This window comes from Belonocnema kinseyi, chromosome 10, assembly GCF_010883055.1.
Source record: "Belonocnema kinseyi isolate 2016_QV_RU_SX_M_011 chromosome 10, B_treatae_v1, whole genome shotgun sequence".
NCBI lineage: Eukaryota > Metazoa > Arthropoda > Insecta > Hymenoptera > Cynipidae > Belonocnema > Belonocnema kinseyi.
In genome coordinates this window covers 75,694,963-75,716,057 of record NC_046666.1, presented here as the reverse complement: position 1 = coordinate 75,716,057, position 21,095 = coordinate 75,694,963, and the positions used below count along the sequence as shown (strand labels likewise).

Sequence of the window (21,095 nt, the reverse complement as noted above, 5' to 3'; positions counted from 1 at the left end):
AATAACAGAAACAAAGATTAGGGAAGTCCCAAGTGGGTTTATGCCAGGAAGGTCATGTACGGATCAAATATTTAGCTTAAGGCAAATAACAGAAAAGCTTGAGAGTAGGAAAAAAAGTTTTCTGTGCATTTGTTGACGCAGAAAAAGCTTTTGACAAGGTAGATAGAAGTAAACTTTGGGAAGTCCTGAAAGAATATGGAGACAATGGATAGATCCTACAAGCTATAAAAACAATATATACAGGTAGCAAAGCGATTGTAAGAGTGAATGGGAAACTGAGTGACTGTTTCGATATTATTCAAGGAGTTAGACAAGGATGCGTTATGTCTTCATGGTTATTTATATTATTTATGGACAAGTGTTTAAGAATGGCTCTCTTTGACGAAGAGGGTGTGGATCTCGAAACAATAAGGGTACGTGGGTTAGCGTTCGCAGATGATAAGGTTGTTATAGCAGAGTCTATCGAAGACCTACAAAGAATGTTGAATAAACTAGATGCAAGCATGAAGAGCATGGGCCTCAAAATTAGCGCAAGTAAAACAAAAATTATGGTGTTCGAAGGAAAGAGTGAGAAAACACTATGCAATATTTTATTGAATGATGAGAGAATTGAACAAGTTGATAAGTTCGTGTACCTTGGTAGCTTATTTACTAGGGACGGGAAGATAGATGAGGAATTAAATAGACGAATAAATGAAGGTGAGAAGGTTATTGGTAGAGCAGGTCCCCTTATCAGAAGTAAAAATATATCAACTAAAGCTAAAATGGCAATACATAATTCTATATTTGTACCGACAGTACTATACGGTAGCGAGGCATGGACTTATCAAGAAAAAGATAAGAGTGAAATTAACGCAACTGACATGAGACACTAGTAGACACATGGGAAAGAAATCGGTTAGGATGGTTCGGACATGTTGAGAGAATGCTAAATGAACGACTAACGAAACAAGTTTATCAAGGTAAAGTAAATGGCAGCGTGCCCAGAGGTAGACCACGGAAGGAATGGTCAGAATGTGTGAATGAGACCCTAGTTAGAAGAGACATAAGAAGTCACAGAAACACGGGAGCCTGCATGAAAAAATGCATGGACATAAAAGAAGCTAGAGAAGTATGCCAGGACAGGAAAGTATGGCGGCAAATAGTTAATAAAAAGAGTGTCAGTAGAGTGAATGACGCCTGGAACAAAATACCTTGGTCACTAATAGACCCAAGTGGGGAACCTTACATAACGACTTCGTGAGGTTCTTCGCTTGGGGTGATTGCTAGAGAGATTGATCAGCAACCTGGGTCGGAGCAGTGTTGCGGAACGAACGTGTTATTTACTTAAATAGCACGAGAATTCTGGATCAATCTGATAAATCTCTATCCCTTCCACATACTACTCCTTTCCCCTACCGAGTGAGTCACGCCAACCCCGAAACGGAAATGGCTTAATGGTGTAATTAATAATAATGTTTAAATTCTAAGCGTAAGAAAAAAAACTAAGCTAAACGCTAAGTATTTTATAAAAAACTAAACGCTAAGCATTTTATTCCGAGCATCTAAGGCCCCCGGATGCTCAGGTTACGAGTCAGTAAAATAAAATAAAAATAATTATTTTAATTCTAAGGGGACTCGTAACAGTTATATTTCAATTTTTCATAGAATGAAAAGAAGGGCTTCTGAAATACCCCTTTCTGCATTTTTAAATTGAGCAACTAGTTTCTTTCAGTTTTAACGTTCAAAATGACTTTCTCGGGTATTTTGATGGCCACTTTAATTGCCAGAACATAATATTACATTGATTTACGAGGTTTCAAAAATACCACTTTTCTTAAACTCACCACGGCACTTTTCGAAAACAATATACATTTTATGCTTTAAATTCAACTTAAAATTGTCTTATACTAAGTTTTCATTGTTTCTAAGATGTTACTTATGAATAAGCCAATGATTAATGAGATACTAAATACAGCTAGAAAATTCGATTTCTGTATATTATTTTCGTGGATTTAGGCAGAATGATTGACAGATGCGATTCTTAATATGCCTATGTCAATGTGGCTGTAATTAGCTGCATTTTAAAAATACAGTAAGCCCAAGGAATAAATGTTATTTTGAAATTTGATGAAAACGCTATAGCACAGTTATCTGACGAAAGATAAAATTTATCTGATGCAAATATTTATATGAAATTTGTGATGTCAAAGAATCACCGAAAAATTTTCTACATAAATTTGAAAATCCTCGCGGTATTCATTTTTTAAATCGTCTCACATTATTTAAATGATTTTAACCAAAAAAATTATTACCCTACCCCCACAGAATACATATGCACGTTAATTAGTTTATAGTGATTGTTTTTAAATTTTAAAGTCCTTATCAAGCTCGACAGAAACTAAAGGTTTTTTCAACAAAAGTAAAGGACTGAACTTGGCTGAGTTTCGTTTCATTATTTTGTAACAGAAAAAAAGGAGAAAAATTTCGCAATATTGTTTTTAGAAATAACCAAACTAAATTTCTGACTGTAACCGAAACGAAAACGGAATACAAATTTTTACGATTATAAACGAGGATTACATAGGTCACGTTTAGCAGAAAGCTTTTCTGATGACGGTAACCTCAACTTGGATGCTTCAAAGAATTCACCTTGTCACCGGTATTCCTCAAGAAATTTCTAGCTAATTTGTTAAGTATTTTTCTTAGAAATGATTGTTTTTAAACATTTTTCTTAGAAAAGATTGTTTTTAAATATTTTTTGAGGTATACATTTTAACGACATGGTGCATTTTGACAGTCTATAACTACCCAGTTTGGAAATACACCACTGGTGCAGTACTGGCCAAGTACAAATTCCCGCAGTCCCAGTACTGGGCCAATACTGGGTCAGTATTGCCAGTCAAAGCTCTGCAGTAATAGCGTGCGGTACTGGTTCTGTACTGACAAACTGGTGGACGCATCTACTCCATCCATTCATCATCACATGGCTGCATATCGTCGGACTATTATTTATAATTACAAAAGTGTAAATTTCGGTCAAACTTTTTGATTAATTTAGCTTTCAATATTCCTATACTCTAAATTCTTATCGGCGATCTGCGTCAATTTTTATTATTATGAATTTTTTACAACGATCAAGAGTTACATCAAATGTAATTTTTTCTAAGTATTTACAATTCATCATAAGGATGAAACTTCGAATTAAAAAAAAAGAAAAAAGTTGTTTTCCTGATAGTCATTTGTATAGTTTTTCAACATTTTAGAACACATGAACTATATTTTTAAACCAAATTTTTTCATTTTTTTCAAAATTTACTCTCTAGAAATGTTACCAGTTCCACGCTAGTACTGTGCCTGGGTACCCAATAAAGATTTAATACAGATTAGAAAGAAACAGTATAGTACCACCAAATTTTTCAACACGGGAAACAGTTTTTTTCTGATATCTGAAGTATATCGATAGTGCCATTAAAAATTTTTTTTAATCTGTCCACATTTGTGCACAGACTTTTAAAAATTAAAGGACCAAGCATCGAAAACTCTATTTTGATGATTGTGCATCCTGTTTTGTTAAAGCTCCTTCGACTTTAACGAATATATTCTCATCACGTGTCTCGAGCTTCGTACTCGATTTTGTCGTAAATGTGAACTTTGTTATATTATATTCAAAACTTTTATATCAAATGAATTGTATTCTCATTTTTTGTTTCGTTTTCCGTGACTTTTTTTTCAAAAACTAAATGTTTTATTTTGAAACTTATACTTTAAGAATAAAAGAAAATATAGTCTTCCTATCCGAAAATAATCCTTAAAAAACTTGTCTATCTTTTTTAGCTGAGCAACTTTTGTCTATTCATTTCTTTCATATCTCTGTCGTTTGTCCAACAAATTAATTTTGTTATCTTTAATTTTATTTTTTATAAATAATATTTGTGTAAAATTTGAACCCCCCTATTTTTTGTCAAAAGTCCACGTTTTGAGACCCCCTGAATCCGAAAATAGGATTTTACGAATGTGTCTGTCTGTATGTATGCCTGTATGTCTGTCTGCCTGTAAGCGCGATGACTTTTGAAAAAATTAATCTAATTAGGTTGGACTTTGGTATACTCATTTAGTGTCCTAAACTGAAGATCAAGTTCGTTAGCCAGCCATTTTGAATAAGAGTTTAAAAAGTGAGCGCATTTTGACTATTTTTTAGACTATTTAAAAAAAAATTCTCTGTACGAATGTTCATAGTAGTGAAAAAAACGAACCATTAACCCTAAATACTTTTGGCATAAAACCAAGAAATACTAGAGTTATAGCATTTATGAAATTCCAAAAATCCAAACGAAAATGAACATTTTAAGCCAAATAGCGCACGATATAAAAAAAGTCATAAGAAGAAAAATGTTGCTTTTTGAATGCTCCACAATATTATTATAACAACTTTTTTTAATTTTCTTGAAAAATCGAAAATTAAAATTTCGACAGCATACAAAAATAATGGAAAATCAAAAATTACATTTTTTTATTCGATAATTTTACAGTATTCCAAAGATTCTCAAATCTAATACAACATCTAACACAACGTTGGTTGGTGAGCTTCTCTGCATAAAACACCAATAAGCTATGTCTCTCGGTTGAAACTAACCCCCCCCCCCCCCCCCCCCCCCCCCCCCCCCCTCCAACCCTCATTAATCAAGGTTTCATGATACTGTTATTGTAACTAGACTCTCCACCCTAGACGCTTTGGGAGACTCTTCTAGTGAATTATTAGGATATGAAGCAATAGGACACGACAGAAGTTGCAATAAAATGTTTCATAACACATATTTTTGTTAAGAATTAGCATTTTTTTAAACGACACAATGAAACTACATCTGTTTTATTACCAATAAATGTTTTGTATTATAATAATATATATTTATAAAAATGATATACAATGTAAGAGACAAACTCGAGCGCGTAGCTCGAGATCCATCATGAGAATGTGTTCGTTAAAGCCGAAGGAGCTTTAACAAAAGAAAATTCACAACCACCAAATTGCTGTTGACGATGCTGAAGTCATGGGAAGCCAAATTTTACACAAATCGAATACCTTTTCTGATGAGAATGTAAAAATAATGTTGAGTGACTTTGAAGAAAAAGAAAATATCTAGAACTGACATATTGTTTTTTATTTTATGTTTCAATGAATTTTAAGGGAATAAGTTAGGTAAAATGATGCCCAGTACAAGAAAATTTGTTTCTATATAATAAGGAATTTTTAAAAAAATATTCATTTTGTGCAGACGTTGAAATTAATTGAGAAATTTTAAAAATAAATTTGTAATGGATTTTAAACTATACAGACAGTAATCTAAGAACAATAGAAAGCATTTTGACTCAATTCATACACTGACAAATTCTTTTATTTTGAAATAAAAAGCAATATTCAAGCTTGGGATATTTTGTTATATTTCGTAATCATAAAAAATTATTTTAATGTCAACCTGCTTCATAAATTATTATTTCAACGTATTCAAAATACAATCCTGATAACATACATCACACATTTTATTGTCAAATACTCAAGAAAATTGATAACAATCTTCTTGAGTATAACGCATACTATTCGCAACTTTAAGAAGTAGCGGAAATGTTGATTTTTTTCTTTGAATTCAAAACAATTTGAAGGTCATTTAGGCAGGGTAAAATAGTTATTTATGATTGAAAACCGCAAACTAGGTGACTGCATCGAGTGTGATATTTCAAATGAAAAGAAACTGTTTTATTATGAAATATTAGGGGAGTGTTTTTTAAATCATTTTTAGCTTTAGTTTTCTTGCTGGCTTCTCATTATATTTCCAAATAAACTTAACAAATTTTATCTTAAATTACCTATACATATTATTTTTAATTAACAAATGAGCTATTCACACAATTTTATATCACTTGTATCAGCGGAAACGAAGAGAGTCAAAGAGCAGTCAAAAATAACGCACAAAATCTTCTACATTTTGACAAAGACAAAAAGTTGGAAACAGCTTCGGTTTTCCAGAAATTAGTTATAGCCAAACTCTTACGTGCACCTATATTTATATAATCAGTTTGAAGAATATAATGACGATGATAATGACACTTAGTCACGTTTTTTGATAATAAAATTGATGAGATAGTTACACTATCGAGATATTCGTTTATTCGCAAAACAGCAATAATGAAGAAACTACCTGTAACTAGCTGAACAATGTTATTTACAAATATTTAATTTCATTAACATAAAGTTTTCCCGTAAAAATATTATTATTCAAAATTACCCACTTCCTGCAGGATAAATCCAGATGACAAATTATAAAATATTGAAGCAAACAAAATCTAAATGCTGAATTTATTTGAATAAATTTTTTATACTTTCTAAAGTAACATTGGTAACATTATAAAATAATTTAGAAGTGATACTTTTGTTATTTCACAATACACAGGTCACATTTTCTAGACCAATGCCACTGTTGATTATATTTTACATTATTTATACATATTTGATTTTTATTATTATTTTCTTGCATGCAACTTTAAATTATTAAATTGCGGTTGCTGCAGCTTAAAACAAATCCACCTTGAAACACTATCAATTTTCATATTGCCACTTTTTATGAGTTATCGATTCTTACATAAGTGGCAGTTTGAGCTCATTATTGTAAACGTATATCATTTAGAAAAATTTATTGGTGCCTTGAAATAACATTGCAAATATTTAAAAACTGAATATTGATTTGGAAAAAGTATTTTATTTTGGAATTTTCTATTCAAGCTTTCACTAAATCCAGGGGAACGTAGGTGTTTTGTGCACCGAGCCTAGTTTGACGCGGTGTTCTTCGAACCTGATTAAAGTTTTATGCAGGCAGAAGCAGGTTAAGCACAATACAAATTTGTGAGATGAGATAGATAAAAGGCAATATATTTAATATAATAAACATGAGGTAAAGTACAATTTTCGAGTTATCATTTCCGATGCGTAACTTGTTACCTCTACCGAAGACAAGTAATATCTGATTTTTGATCGCAGTTAGATGGTACACGGAGGAGAGGTTTTAGTTTAAGTTGCGAGGAAAAAAACTGGCTGGGACAGACCCCTTGCCAATGGGGGTGGATCGGGGAGCTAGGTAAAGGCCCAAAGGGACCCTTGCCGAAATTCCATAATACGAAGACATAGTGATGGGCTAGCTAAACTTCAACAAAACAATTAAGCTGCGTGGCCGTAGCGACTTAAAAGATAAGTAAAGAAAAGCACAATAAACCTTAAGATTTGAAACTGGCAATCTCGTAGACAGATGCTGAAAGCTGTAAATAAAAATGAACTAGTTTGGCAGGAAAGTTAGGGTAAAGCACGTTCGTAGCATAAAATTTACAATATAAATAAATTGCACGTAAAAGTAAAGAAGTTTGAAGAGGAAGATTTGGAATGTACAAATATAAAATAAACCTAAAATTATGAAGTAAAAATAAAATCGTAGAATCCTTACGTTCTGGACGTAACAGTAGGACATTTTAAAAACAAAATTATTCTGAGAGTGACTTGTATTTAATTATATTATTAAGTGTTTATTTTAGAAAATTGATGTTATTATTGTTCGCCAATTTAAAAGAAAATGAAAAAATATACCTCCACTCGTGTTTTAACCAAAGATGACACTATATATAAGTGGAGCGTTAAGCAATTACGCCACCAGGAACACAACAGCGTTCTTGGGTCAAAACTAGGTCGAGGTAAGTTGTTTTTCGTTTTTAATCAAATTAATGGGCTCGGCAATCGGCACAATTTAACTCCGGAAAATTAATTAATTACACTGTTTTGCAAAATAATATGAGCATCTTAAATTATATTTAGATTCAGTGAACTTTTTTAGATTGGAATTAATCAATAAAATCTCTAAAGTTAAAAGATGCAGATCCGCGCCATACAATAGAAATAAAATTAACAAGAAAGGATCTCGTGTAGCTTCAGCGGCGTAATTAGTTTACGCCCCACTCATGTTTAGTGACGTTCCTGATTCAAATGCGGAGCAACGTAGATTTTTTCTCGTTTCTCCAAAAATGATTGGACCAAAAAATCAGTAATATTAAACATCATAAAATTAAATGTTTACTGTTTAGTAATAAATAAGTACACGTAAAAATCTTGTAGAGCTAAACGTTAATTTCTTCTTCTATCCTATTGTATAATCCTCTCCTGTATAAGAAAATTAATTTTATTGTTTTAAACATTGGCATGAAAGAAGATGTTAATCATTTCAATTTTATTAATAAAATTAATAATTTAATTATTAAAGCCAGCTGTGACCTAATTTATAAAATGTTAAAGATTGCTCAAATATGTTAAGTTTACTTTAAATAAAGTATATCTGAAGAGCCGTTAAACCAATGCATGGCTGTTTCTACTGATCCAGTATTAAAGTCTCGTCAAGCGGTATGTCTTATCACTGAAAAATTCTCTCTTCGCGCCACTTGAAGGTTAAGAAACACTAAATTATAAACTTTTTTCATATTTTCACAGAATAATTCAAGATTCATGTCTTGAAATAAGGCTCTTGAACTAAAATCTTTAACAATATTTGACAATAATAAATAAATTGAATTATATGAGATCAAAGATTTACATTTGTTTGAAATATAAAAGGAGTTTACAATTTCAGTTAGAACACTTTAATTTAATCGTAATTTGGAAATGGGTTTCTCTAGATACACATTTTTTTCCTGGAGAAAAAGATTTAGATTTAAGTATATTATATTATTGATAAAATGTAGATAGAGGTTGTATTTGTAAAGTTTCGCTGTCGCTGATATTGGGACACTTAAAAAATAGATCTCGTATCATGTTTCCATCAGTGGAAGGCTCTTCCAAATCATTGACGCTTTTGGGACGTTGAACTTGTCTCGTATTTTGAAAAAAATCCAGCCTGGAATGTTTTTCTGAACTCAGCAACCCCGTCTCAGAATAGGAGCTAATTGGCTTCAAGCTGAAAGACAGTTTAAATTAATGGATTCAATTAGTTACAATTCCCTGCTTCAAACATGTTGAATATTTAAAGAAACAGCAAGAAGATGATAAATGTGCCTTAAGTGCTCGCCACGGAAATATAAAGTCTCATGTTACATAATCCTAGAAGAAATTCAAGAAAAAGTAATAGCCAAACTAAAAACAGGAATTTGCATTTTCGCACTTTTCCACTGAGAAATATCTTTTCTACTTAAATATTCTTTCTCTCTATAAACAAGTTTCTGATGCAATACTTGACGTTTCCTATAATATAAGATGTATAAAAAAGAAGAATAAATTACGTGATATGAAAAAGAATGTGTTTCATAAGTAAATAGGAAACGTTTTATGCAAACATTAATTCTTATTCTATCTTAGAATGTAAAATAAAAAGATTTAAAGTTGATTAAGACATATGAGGCAACAAACACGCGCGCTATGTGTGCAATTACTAGATATTTTTTTAGTTCAAGTACCCAGTTAAAATTACTTAAAAAGGGCTGAATTAGTCAAAAATACGTATTTTTAATTAATCTAGCACTTTACTTATTAGTAACATATAATAATTAAAATAAGGAAATATATAAATAAATACATTCTTATTTTGAAATACTTATTTCTTAGTATTTAATGAGAGTTTTACCATTCTTTAAAATCTTTTGGAACCTTTAAAACCTCTTAACACTACTTACTATTCATTTTACTTACTACTACTTACTACTTATTATTTTCTAAACCTGTTACAACTACTCTCGAAATCTTTAGAAAGAACTTTTTATCTTGTGCATATCCCTTAAAATATCTGGACATACTTCGCCAACCTATACAAAAATATATATACGTCAAAAATAACATTAAAAATAAAATAATAAATTTATGGAAAAACGACAAAATTTTCAATAAAATGTACAATAACTTAATCAAAACTCTAAAAAATTGTTCAAATTGCTCTGAATTCCTTTAAGCCTTCGAAAATTGATGAACACCACGTAAAATCCCTTAGAATCTCTTCATAAGACATGGAATCTCAAAATATTCTTGAATAATCCTTGGAATATTTTTTAACAAAATAAATTCCTTGGAAATTCTTTGAAATGTCTTAAAGGTACTTGTAATCCTCTTGGATATAGTTTAATATTTTAATACTTTAATATTTTGAGAAAATCTCTAAAATCTTATAAAAAATTTTGCAATTTCTAAAATTTGTTGGAAAAATTCCTTGAAAATCCTTTGAAAACTTTTGTAATCGCTTAAAGTAATTAAAATTCTCTTTAAATAGTTTTCAATTTTCGGTAACTTCTAAATTTGTTGAGATTTTTATAAACTCAAAGATATATTCCAGCATCGTTCGAAATCTTTAGAAATCTGAGATATATTAATATCTCATGCACACTTAAAATTTGTATAAAAGCATTAAAAGCAATCAATTTTTTTAATGTAATTAAATTAGTTTTTATTACCTTATTAGAATTGATAAATTAAAATCTATATTTGCAAAAAAAGGAAATATTTCGCCACAATAATTATCAACTGATAATTTAACAGTTGTAAACAAATTGAAAGTTATTAGCGAGTCTTATGTTTGAATTTTACATGTAATAAAGGGCGCAATTTCAAGTAATTTAAAAGCCAATTCGGTTTTAAATAAAAACGATTGCCAGATATTTTATCAATTTCGTTATACTTCTTTTTTAGATAGATCGAACATTCTGTAAAAGTCCTAGAATTGCAAAGAGCTTTTTTTACTTTTAAAACAAAAAAAGTCACATATAGTAGTGTCTAATTTTTGTTTCAAGAGACGTCGTAACTCGCTCACGGTTCCAATAGAATCTATTGGAACCGTGAGCGAGATACTACGTCTCTTAAAACAAAAATCAAACACTACGTTCTTCTGCTCACCCGTCGAATTGCAAGCAAATGAAAGAATAAAAAATTTTTAATATGATAAAAAAACACCGCAATTCGGTGACCGTAGTCTACATATTTTCGTCGCAAAAAATAAGACTTGAGAATTCTTATGTGCTCAACATACAACTCTACACATGTAATTCACCACATGAGAGTATGCACATAAAGTCTACACATTCATCTCACCACCTGAAAGTCTTCATATTTAAGAGTACACATTCAAGTAAACACACCTAGTTCGCCACCTCAAAAGTCTACATATTAAATATTACGTCGGAAAGGTCTACACATTAAAGCCTACACATTAAAGTCTACACTGTAATGTTCACACATAATAACTCTGCACATTAATTCTTTTAAATTGTAAATTATGTTATCTGAAAAGTCTACATGTTGAAATTGTGCACATTAGCCCCTATGTAGCCAACCGGGTACCCGGGTACCCGTCGATGTATATATTGTTGAATAATTTTTTTCCTGCAAAATGTGGCTAAAACATCCCGGAACCCCACGATTTCAACGATTTTCTATTAATATGTGAACTAAAAATTTATTCATATTTTCTTAAGTAAGAAAATTTCTTATTTGAAAAAAAAGTACACGTATTGACCAATCGGGTACCTGGGTACCCGCATACAAAAATAATCGAATTTATGTAATTTATTACAAAATTGAAATCTCTTCATAAAAAACAGGAGTAAATAAGATTAAACAATATTTCATACTAGATAAAATTCATTTTAATTGTTTATTTATCACACAAAATGAATATAATAATCACGATCTCGACATCTCTTCCATCTTTTCGCATACACATAAAACGCACACATTCAAACTGTTGTCCGTTATTTTATGATCACGAATAATGAAAAATGAATATGTAGTTTATAAAACACATTGAAAAATACGCGACACAAGAACACACGAAAATATCTACAAACTCTCGAGCTGACTGTACTGACTGTGCGAGGTTACACTATAGGTTAAGGGTATGTGATACTTATAGTTTCCCCGGCTTTTTTTCCACAAAAATGAAAATTTTTTAAAACTGAATTCGGAGATGCTATAAAATATCCTAACGGACGTCCCCGGACTCTTTTTTGAGGGATAATAACAAAAAAATTTATTGTGCTAAATAAAATTTTATGCATATGCATTATTTTGAGGTTACGTCGTTTTTCATCTCTGCCTTTCCGATAATCTGGAAATTATTTATGAAATAAACATTTTGATTGTCTGCAAACAAGGTTAGTTCCGGGAGATTAGTTACTATGTTTATTTGTAAGTCCAAAGTTTTTGGCCAAAAATATTTTGTAGTTTGGAAGTAACGTTCGGGTGAATTGTAACACATATAACCGCGAAATATACACGCACGTTGTTAGCAATATCAAAAATTTTTTGATAAAAAAAAACAAAAAAAAGTGTGTGGGGACGTCCGTTAGCATGTTCGCTATCATTTCCCAGATTTTGAAGGCAAAATATTTCTTATTATAGGAAAAAAGCCGAGGGAATCTAACACTGAAAAAATCGATACTATTTCCTAAGCGCTATACAAATTTATCAGATTTTGAAAAATTAAAACTTTTTTGAATTAACCTACAAAAAAGTGTGTGGGGACGTCCGTTAGCATGTTCGCTATCATTTCCCAAATTTTTAAGACAAAATATTTATTATTCTAGAAAAAAGCCGGGGGAACCTAAAACTGGTAAAATCGACAATTTTCTAAGTATCACATTCCCTTAACGTCTGACTTCTTTGCGTATACGATAGACACTAAGCATAACAGGTTTTCAAATTTGTAAATACGTTTTAAAGAATCTCTAGGATGCTTCTTGTATATAAAAAAATATAGAGATCCTTCTTTTTGTTTACTTTTTGAACTCAACACATCTGGACTTCAACTTATATATGACTCAGGATTTTAAAGTTCATTGTACATAATTCTACAATTGCATTTAGCTTAAATTACCTTCGTTATCCGTAAATAAATCAATATGCATCTAATACATACAAAAACTTCAAGTTCCAGTGGTATTTTACAAACAAATTCGTACATGGGTACATGGGTGCCCGGTTGGTCAATAGTGTACATTTATTTGGTTGGTTACACTAGGATTAAATTGCACACGTTCAACAGTACACATTAAAGTCTAAAAGTTAAAACTCTTGACATGAAACTCTGCACGCTGAAGTATACGCATTAAACTTAAAGAAACTATTATTTTTATCAGTACATTTTTATCATGATTTATAAGTTTGCATGTAAATTGTCTGCAAAAATCATCTATTTATTTTCCTGTGAATGCACCACGGCAATATTTTCTATGCAGCTACAGATTAAATAGGAAAAGTATCTATAAATAAGATTTTTTTTTTAATTGTAAGAAATAACATTGACAATAAAGAAATTAAATTTTTGGAAAAGCAATGCAGGTTATGAGAACAAATAAATGAAAAAAAATTATGCATTTAAAAAATATCTACAATTTCGCAAATAAACTTTTTTTTATCAAAATACATTCAAAATGAAAAAAGGAACTTTTGGAAGAAACGACACAAGTTACAATAACATTTTATCTAGCAACATTTTTCATCCAAATTATATCTAAGAATTTTCTTAGAACCACTTCTCGCTAGGACGCGTATTTTTATTTCAAAGCGTCAAAAATAACATTAAAAATAAAATAATAAATTTATGGAAAAACGTGAAAATTTGCAATAAAATGTACAATAACCAATTTTTTTATATTCTCATCATAAAAGGTATTAAATTTGTGTAAAATTTGACCCTACATGCTTTTTGTCAAATGTCCACGTTTTAAGAACTTCTGTGTGTCTGTAGATTTTAAGTCTGTTGACACGAGAATTTTCGAAAGAATTGAGCATTTGCGGAGGGGCCTTTGTTATATTATCTAACTGTCCTAAACTAAAGGTGAGTTTCTTTAGCCAGCCATTTTGGATCAAAATGTAAAAAGTTAGAGAAATTTCAAAATTTTGAAGACTAATTTTTTCAAGATTTAAAAATTCTATGTGTGAATACTCTTATTACGCAAAAAGGCGAGCAATTTATGCTCACAACTTCTTTGGATAAAAATCAAAGTACCAAAGTTACAGCATTTACAAAATTAAAAAAAATGAACATTTGAAGCCAAACATCGCACGATATAAAAAAGTCAGAATGAGAAAAGATTGACATAACAAATTTTGGATGAATTGTGAATTGACTTCAAAAATGTGGCAAAGCCTTGAGAGTTTTAATGTTAGAAATGAATGTAAGTTTGTCTCGTGACTTTAAATACTACTCTACGTATTTTTGATAATACTATTTTCATTTGAATACAAAATTAATTAATTAATTCTGTAATATTAACAGCGACTTTTATTTCACTTTCTCGTCTTTTTGTATACTTTTTGTGCAAGTTTAGCTTTTTAATATAAAGGGTGATTTTTTAACTTGAAACTTTTGTTTCATAACTAGAAAAATAGGCACTCAATGAAAAAATGTTGTGAATCAAAAGTTTCAAGTTGAAAAAATTATACTGTATTAACATTTAATTTTTTATTTTTACATTCTCAATCCGAAAAACAGGTTTTTACGAACGTGTTTGTCTGTCGGTCTGTCTTTCTGTCTGAGATTCTGTAGATTTTTATTTTGCTAGCACGAGAACCTAGGAAAGAATTGACAGTATGAATTGGACTGAGCACATTTTGAAAATTTTTAGGCCACTTTTTTCAAGATTCAAAAGTGATCATTATGAATGTTCATAGTGTTCAAAAAGACAATCAATGTATCCTCATAATTTTTTTTAATAAAAAAATACCAGAGTTTACATTGTAAAAAAAGTTGGTGTACATTTACATTCTGCGACGATGGAAATTATTTGATGGGAGTGGCACTTAGTAAATAAGCAGAATTCTGTAAAAATACATATTTTTCTTCTCAACCTGCGTCCGCTATAAAGAAATATATGCAGGACATAAATTTCCTGTTGCCGACCGTGAAATTAGGTACGGGTCGTAAATCAACACATACAGTCAAAATGATATTATGAGGTTCGGTCTCTCTCAACATTTCCATTATATTCAAAAATCCTTTATAGTTATTTAGAATAGAATTTGATATAATTATATAGTAGTATATCATATATAATAGCATTTTCATATAATACCCTTTTATAAATTTCCAAGTTGGCTAAAATCGTAAAAGAACCTTAAAATCTATTTGACGTACAAAACAAACGAAATGCGCACCAAATGGTAAGTGACCGTTCGGGCGTCTACGAAACTTATCGTTTCGCATGACTTGCACTCTCTATTCCCGAATGGTCAAAATTTACGTCCTGCAAGTAATTCTGCTGCGTTCCTCTGTGCGGACTTACTCCCTCGCGATAGAAAAACACACATCGGCCAAATTTAAATACACTTTCGTAGACTTAAGAATAGGTACTCTAGAACCATAAGTTAATCGGGTTACATTTGTAATTTGAATATACACTGCACGTATAATTACTAGCTGAATGTAAATATCACCAAAGCTTTTTTTACAGTGTAGCATTTACAAAAATCCAACTAACACAAGAAAATGAACATTTTAAGGAAAATAACGCATGATATGAAAAAATGCCAAGAGAAGAGAAATGTTGCTTCTTTAAATGCCCTAAAAGATTATCATAACAACTGTTTAAATTTTCTTGAAAAATCGAAAGTTCACTGAAAAAAATTAAGAAAAAAGTTGCTCTTTCATAAAAGAGCTGTAAATTTGTCATAAATAATTTTTTATAGGATGCTGAGTTTTTGTTTTAATTGTGAAAAATGACAATAAAAATAAAAAAATAAATAATTTTTGGAAAAGCGAATCAGGTTGCAATAAAAATTTCATTTTTAAAAGGATGCCAATTTTTTTAAATTATAAAGATAAGATAATAGATATAAGTTTGTTTTAATACCAATGCATATTATGAATTATAATAATATCAATTTATTCATATAAGAGGTGTTTTAGTGTAGCTGTAAATACATATAATAGTGTTGAACATAATGCAGAAAAGTTCACATTAAGGATAAAATCGAGTGCTATGCACGAGATACGTGATGAGAATGTGTTCGTTAAAGCCAAAGAAGCTATAACTAAAAAGAATTCTCAATTAGTATTATTGCGATATTTTTTAAATTACAAAATTATTTAAATAATTAAACAAAGCTTTTGATCCGTCGGTTGAAGTAGATTGATTGCAAGACTTAAATATTTTTGAGCATGTCCGCTTCAATATCCGAAATTAAAAATTTAGGACAACTACTAAAATCGATCAATGTTTCCAAAAATATCGAGCGGAACAAGAACAGTTTGAACCGGTCCGTCAAAGGTTGTCGCTGCGTGCACCAATGACCAGTGCGGTAGTTAGAGGTTCGTAACATCACATGCGCGAGATGATTCAAATTTCCTGTCGCACTCAGAAATGTTTAAAATGTTGATTGACTTCATGAGCCGACCAGAAATTTTAATTTTGGATTTGAAATTTGTCTCGCTGTACATTATTTGAGCCTTTAAGTTGATTAAATCCGATTGGCAACTCAAAATTGATATTTAATTATCAGTGTTTGTCATTAGTTCCCTAATAGCACAGAACGTTGCTGAAGCCCCCCTGGGACCTTCTAAAATGGACTTATCGTTATTGTTATTTTTAACAACAAGTATCTCCTAAGCAAGAGAAGAAAGTTAATGGTGTAAAAAATTAAGAACAAGCCAGCGTTGCATCAGCGCTGCGCTCCCCAATTTGATGAATCTATGTTGCGCTGCATCGACTGAATGTCCATTCATTAGAAATAAAACCCCTAAAATCAGACTTTCCCGCAAATGATGTTTTTTTTTGTCACCTGGAGCATGACTTTTTCAACTTTATTACATGTTTCTGAACCCTTGACGCAGATACGTTTTAACCCGCAGTCAGATGCAAGGATAATTTGCGAAAAATGTTTCGACACTACATTCCAGTATGAAGCCGATCTTGTATAACATCCGAACATATCTGTTGATTGTTTTTATTTTGTTCTTGAGAAAATATTTCCCAGTCATCAGTAAATTATGTTATGTTACCTACTCATTAGTTAATATTTTTTCTTCTGAAAATTTCCAAAAGGTGTAGGAAGTTTCCTATTTTTTGAAAAAAGTGTTACCACACAAAGTCATGACACTTTGTTATACCTTTGCCGATTTTATTTATGTTACATGATTTTTATATAGGTCAGTTTATCTTTTGTTATATGCTTTTTATATTGATTATTTTAATTAATTTTGCAATGCAAATATAAGTAACTTGAGCGAAAAATTTATTTTGATCTGTGTTTTTGTAAATTAATCTCACAGAAGAATTGCGACCGATCGTGTTAGGATTTGCATTGCACCTGACGGGAGGTTAAGTGTAGTGAAACTCTTTAATAGTAGCGCTTCCGAGAATTGACAGGGTATACGCTATTATATATAATAGCGTATTGATTTAACCGTGTAGAGTTTAATGTGCAGAGTTTCTCCGTGTACAGTTTAACGTGTAGACATTAAGGATGTACACTAGATACAATCAATCTCAAAAGTAGCGTATCTTTAAAATAATTTAAAAATTCAACAAAAAAAGATTTATTACTAATTTCTGTAAATCTTGATGGAGGGTTCTAAGCACACATTAGAAAAAAATAATGGAGGTTAAAATTGTTTTTCAAACATTAGTTATTTAAAGGTTTAGTTTTTTTTCTCTTTAGGTTATAGTTACAATTTTTATCTAATCCTAATGACCAAGGTCTCATTTTATTCTTCAAATGGTTCTCTAAATTTCTGTTGGGGTTGATTTTATTTTTAAAAAAATTAAGAAATCCTACAGTTATTATTTTTATAAACAATCATATTTAAAATTTTAATTAATACCACCCAAATAGAATTGTAGAGAATCCTTCAAACAATAAAATGAGGCGTTGATCATTAAGATTTAATAAAAATGGTAACTTTTACCTAAAAAGAAAGGAAAAACTAAACCTTTAAATAACTATTGTTAAATAAACAATTTTAACCTGAATAATTTTTTTCTGAAGTATGCTTCGAAGCCTCCACCAAGATTTACAGAAATTAATAATAGATATTTTTTTGTCGATTTTATAAATCATTTTTAAAATAGGCAACTTTTGAGATTGATTTACGTAGTGTACATCCTCAATGTGCCCAGTTTGATTTGTATGCCTTTTTATCAGAAAAATGTATATCTTGGCAGCATATAACGTGTGGAGTTAAATGTGCAGAGTTTAACATGAAGAGTTCATTTGTTTAGATTTTAATGTTCAAGCTATCCAATTTTCGAGGTTAGTGTTTAGATTTGAATGTGAAGGGTTTTTACGAGTACACTTTAATGTGTGCAGTTAATGTGTACAGTCCTAAAAAATTTATTTATACAAAATTCTAGAGTTAAGCGTGGAGACTTGCATGTGTAGACTTTAATGTGTGGACTCGAAGTTTTCAATTAATGTGCAGAACTCATACCATGTATAGATCCGATACATGTAGTATCGACCGGGCCCCCATTTGATGGACTTTTCTGGATAACATCACATACATTATGAGCCTAATTTCCTTTCTCGAGTTTTATTAAATTTTTTACCTCACATCCTCCCAGTCCTCGATAGTCTGGCATGCTTGATCGGCAAGTTGGGTTGAAATATTCTTAGTTTGTTCTTTGAGGGAAAACAGTTTCTCCATTTCTGCTTTCTCCTTCATTCTTTCGATTTGGGCCTCTGCGACTCTTACCCTCATATCCTTTTCAATTAAAGAGTTCTGCAGAAAAATCTTTTCTCGAAGGAGATTTTTAACTGTTTCCGCGATTTTAGAAAATTCTTTTTCTTGAAGTCCTATTTGCTTGCTAAGAAGATCCAAGTAGTGTGAGGTTCTTTGGCGTAGTTTACTGAATTCCGAAGTTTTTTCTGATAACTAAAATCAATACTTAGGATTAAATATTTATCTTATATAAGACAGGAAGGATTTTTTTTCTTCACGAGATTTATTTTATTCTTCTATGGATTTATGTTTTAACAAGAAAAAATTCTTTCTTCGGTTTGTTCAAATATTCTTCGAATTTAAACAAACATATCGAAATAGTTTCACTAAGTTTTGAACTTCATATATCTTACATTGAACAATAGATTTAGGTATGTAGGTGGTATGCAATATTATTTCTTATTTATGGCTTCATTATTATTTATTACTTCAATATTATGGCTTATATTCTGTTAAAGTAAAACTTCCTAAGTGACTTGTTTTATATTTTATTGTAAATAAGCACCTGTAATTTTAACTGTGTTTTCTCTCCTTCACTTTGATTGCAGTAAAATTCATACCGATTTTTTAAGACTTCGTTTTCTGCTTGGAGAACAGCCAGTGCAGACTGGGCTTCATTTTTTTCTTGCGTACATCTAAGATTAAACAGACAATTACTTTTTGAAGTGAAAACTACGAATTTGAGCTTCAAAATTTCTTAATGCACACATGCAAATTTAAAAAATAAAATTATTTAATATCAAAATCCGACTTTTTTGTCTAGATTTTGAAAATCCAAAATGGCAGATTTTTAAATTCCACTGGCTTCACATTTTAAATTGTCAATTCTACAATGATTTATTGTACTTTGAGGGTTTGAAAATAGGATTGCCCTACTTGAAAAATATTAATTTAAACTCATTAAAATTGTTGTAAATAAAATTAGAAGTAGAATGATTATTTGATCATTTAAATTCTAGAGTTAAAATGATTGAATTTGAAAGGAGACACATTTCGACGATCTTGAAAAATATTCAGTGGGAAAATTAAACATTTTTTAATGGTTCAAAATGGTCTAGTATTTAACTTTATTGATTTTGCGTTTCAATTTTCTAAACAAATTTTCAGGTTCAGAAGTTTCACTATAAAATTCACAATATTGAACAATTCATCGAATATTTGACATTTTTAGATTTCTATTTAAATCATGTTTTAAAATTCCGGAGGGTTTCCTTTTGAAATTTTCTTATTTTAAGCATTTTCATTTCGTTATCATTAATAGAGAATTGTATATAAGTACATTATTCGTTAATTATTTACTTTGTAAGATGCGAAATTAGCTGGGATATTCGGCTCTTGTCAACACTGCAGAGATCTTCGATATGCGGAATTTTGCAATCTCCCTCATCACCTCTGCATTTTGAACAATCGGCCTTTTGTCTTTGAATGTCTTCGTCTTCTGTGTAAAAAAGTAAAAAATATAGATTTTTAAATTAAACACATTGATCATAGACTTCATTTGAGATCCGAATTGACAAGTTATTTTTTGTGTATAATATTGTAAATTTTTTTCTAATTCAAATCATACCTTCGTCAACTTTAGTCCTCGTCCTTGGCTCCTTGTCGTTCTTACGAGCTCCTTCCAGCAACGTAGCAATTCTATGTGAATTTCCACGTCGATCATTCTACAGAATTTTAACTCTAGTGATTTTATATTCACGAGAAAATGTGCCATGTCGGAGTTTTATAGAGAAAAAAAACAGTTTAACAGTCCTGTTTTTCCTGTGAGACAGCGGTCATAAAAAATCGATACCATACTTTTATATGTTTCTTGTTTTTAAAACTGCTACCTGAGCCTTAGGTTAGGTGCTACAATCATAAAAAGAATATGTCTGACGACGTAAGACGTATACCTTTTTGAGTCCGATACAATCGAGTCTGCGAGGATTATCGATTTTTCCATTTCCTCGTTTGATTTTTCATCCAATAAAGCAGATTACAAGGGAGCGAAACTGCTTTTGATTCTAATCGTATAATATATTTATAAACCTATTTTTTTTCTATTGAGTTTCTGCGGAAGCGATCTTGGTCTTTTAGTTTTCAGGAAATGCGACTGTCACTTCTTTTTTCTTTCGATTAGAACTTAATTAGAACTAAAATATTCTTAAAAATAGGGCATCAATTTTTAAGAATTTCAATTATTACAAGACAAACTAAGCTAATGAATGTGTAGTTTGATAACTAATTATAAACTAATTCACAATTTTTCTTTGGTTCGGGCATTTAGCTATAATTTTTATATATTTGATGTTTCACGAGTTATATTACATTTTTATACCGATCAGGGAATTCTCGATTCAAAATGAGTATTTATTTCATGGCCTATATAAATCCTTACAAAACCATTGAAAT

The 21,095-nt window shown here is 30.5% G+C and overlaps 1 protein-coding gene and 1 long non-coding RNA gene across 3 annotated transcripts; one reads left to right on the top strand and one right to left on the bottom strand.

The window, feature by feature from the left end:
• The first annotated feature begins 6,699 nt into the window (after positions 1-6,699).
• Positions 6,700-8,039, top strand: LOC117181950. 2 transcript variants are annotated; one of them, XR_004468219.1, is made up of 3 exons: positions 6,700-6,926; positions 7,013-7,713; positions 7,854-8,039. It is a non-coding gene; the product is annotated as an uncharacterized LOC117181950 (long non-coding RNA). The 2 variants fall into 2 exon arrangements; XR_004468218.1 differs by having other exon boundaries at positions 7,841-8,039.
• A 639-nt stretch (positions 8,040-8,678) lies between these two features.
• On the bottom strand, positions 8,679-20,757 carry LOC117182041. Its single transcript, XM_033375060.1, has 6 exons — positions 20,597-20,757; positions 20,272-20,342; positions 20,004-20,142; positions 19,210-19,339; positions 18,532-18,857; positions 8,679-8,963 (listed from the first exon to the last, which is right to left on the bottom strand). Exons 1-6 carry the CDS (start codon positions 20,644-20,646, stop codon positions 8,735-8,737), a joined length of 945 nt encoding a protein of 314 aa, XP_033230951.1. The 5' UTR covers positions 20,647-20,757; the 3' UTR covers positions 8,679-8,734.
• Positions 20,758-21,095: the final 338 nt, after the last annotated feature.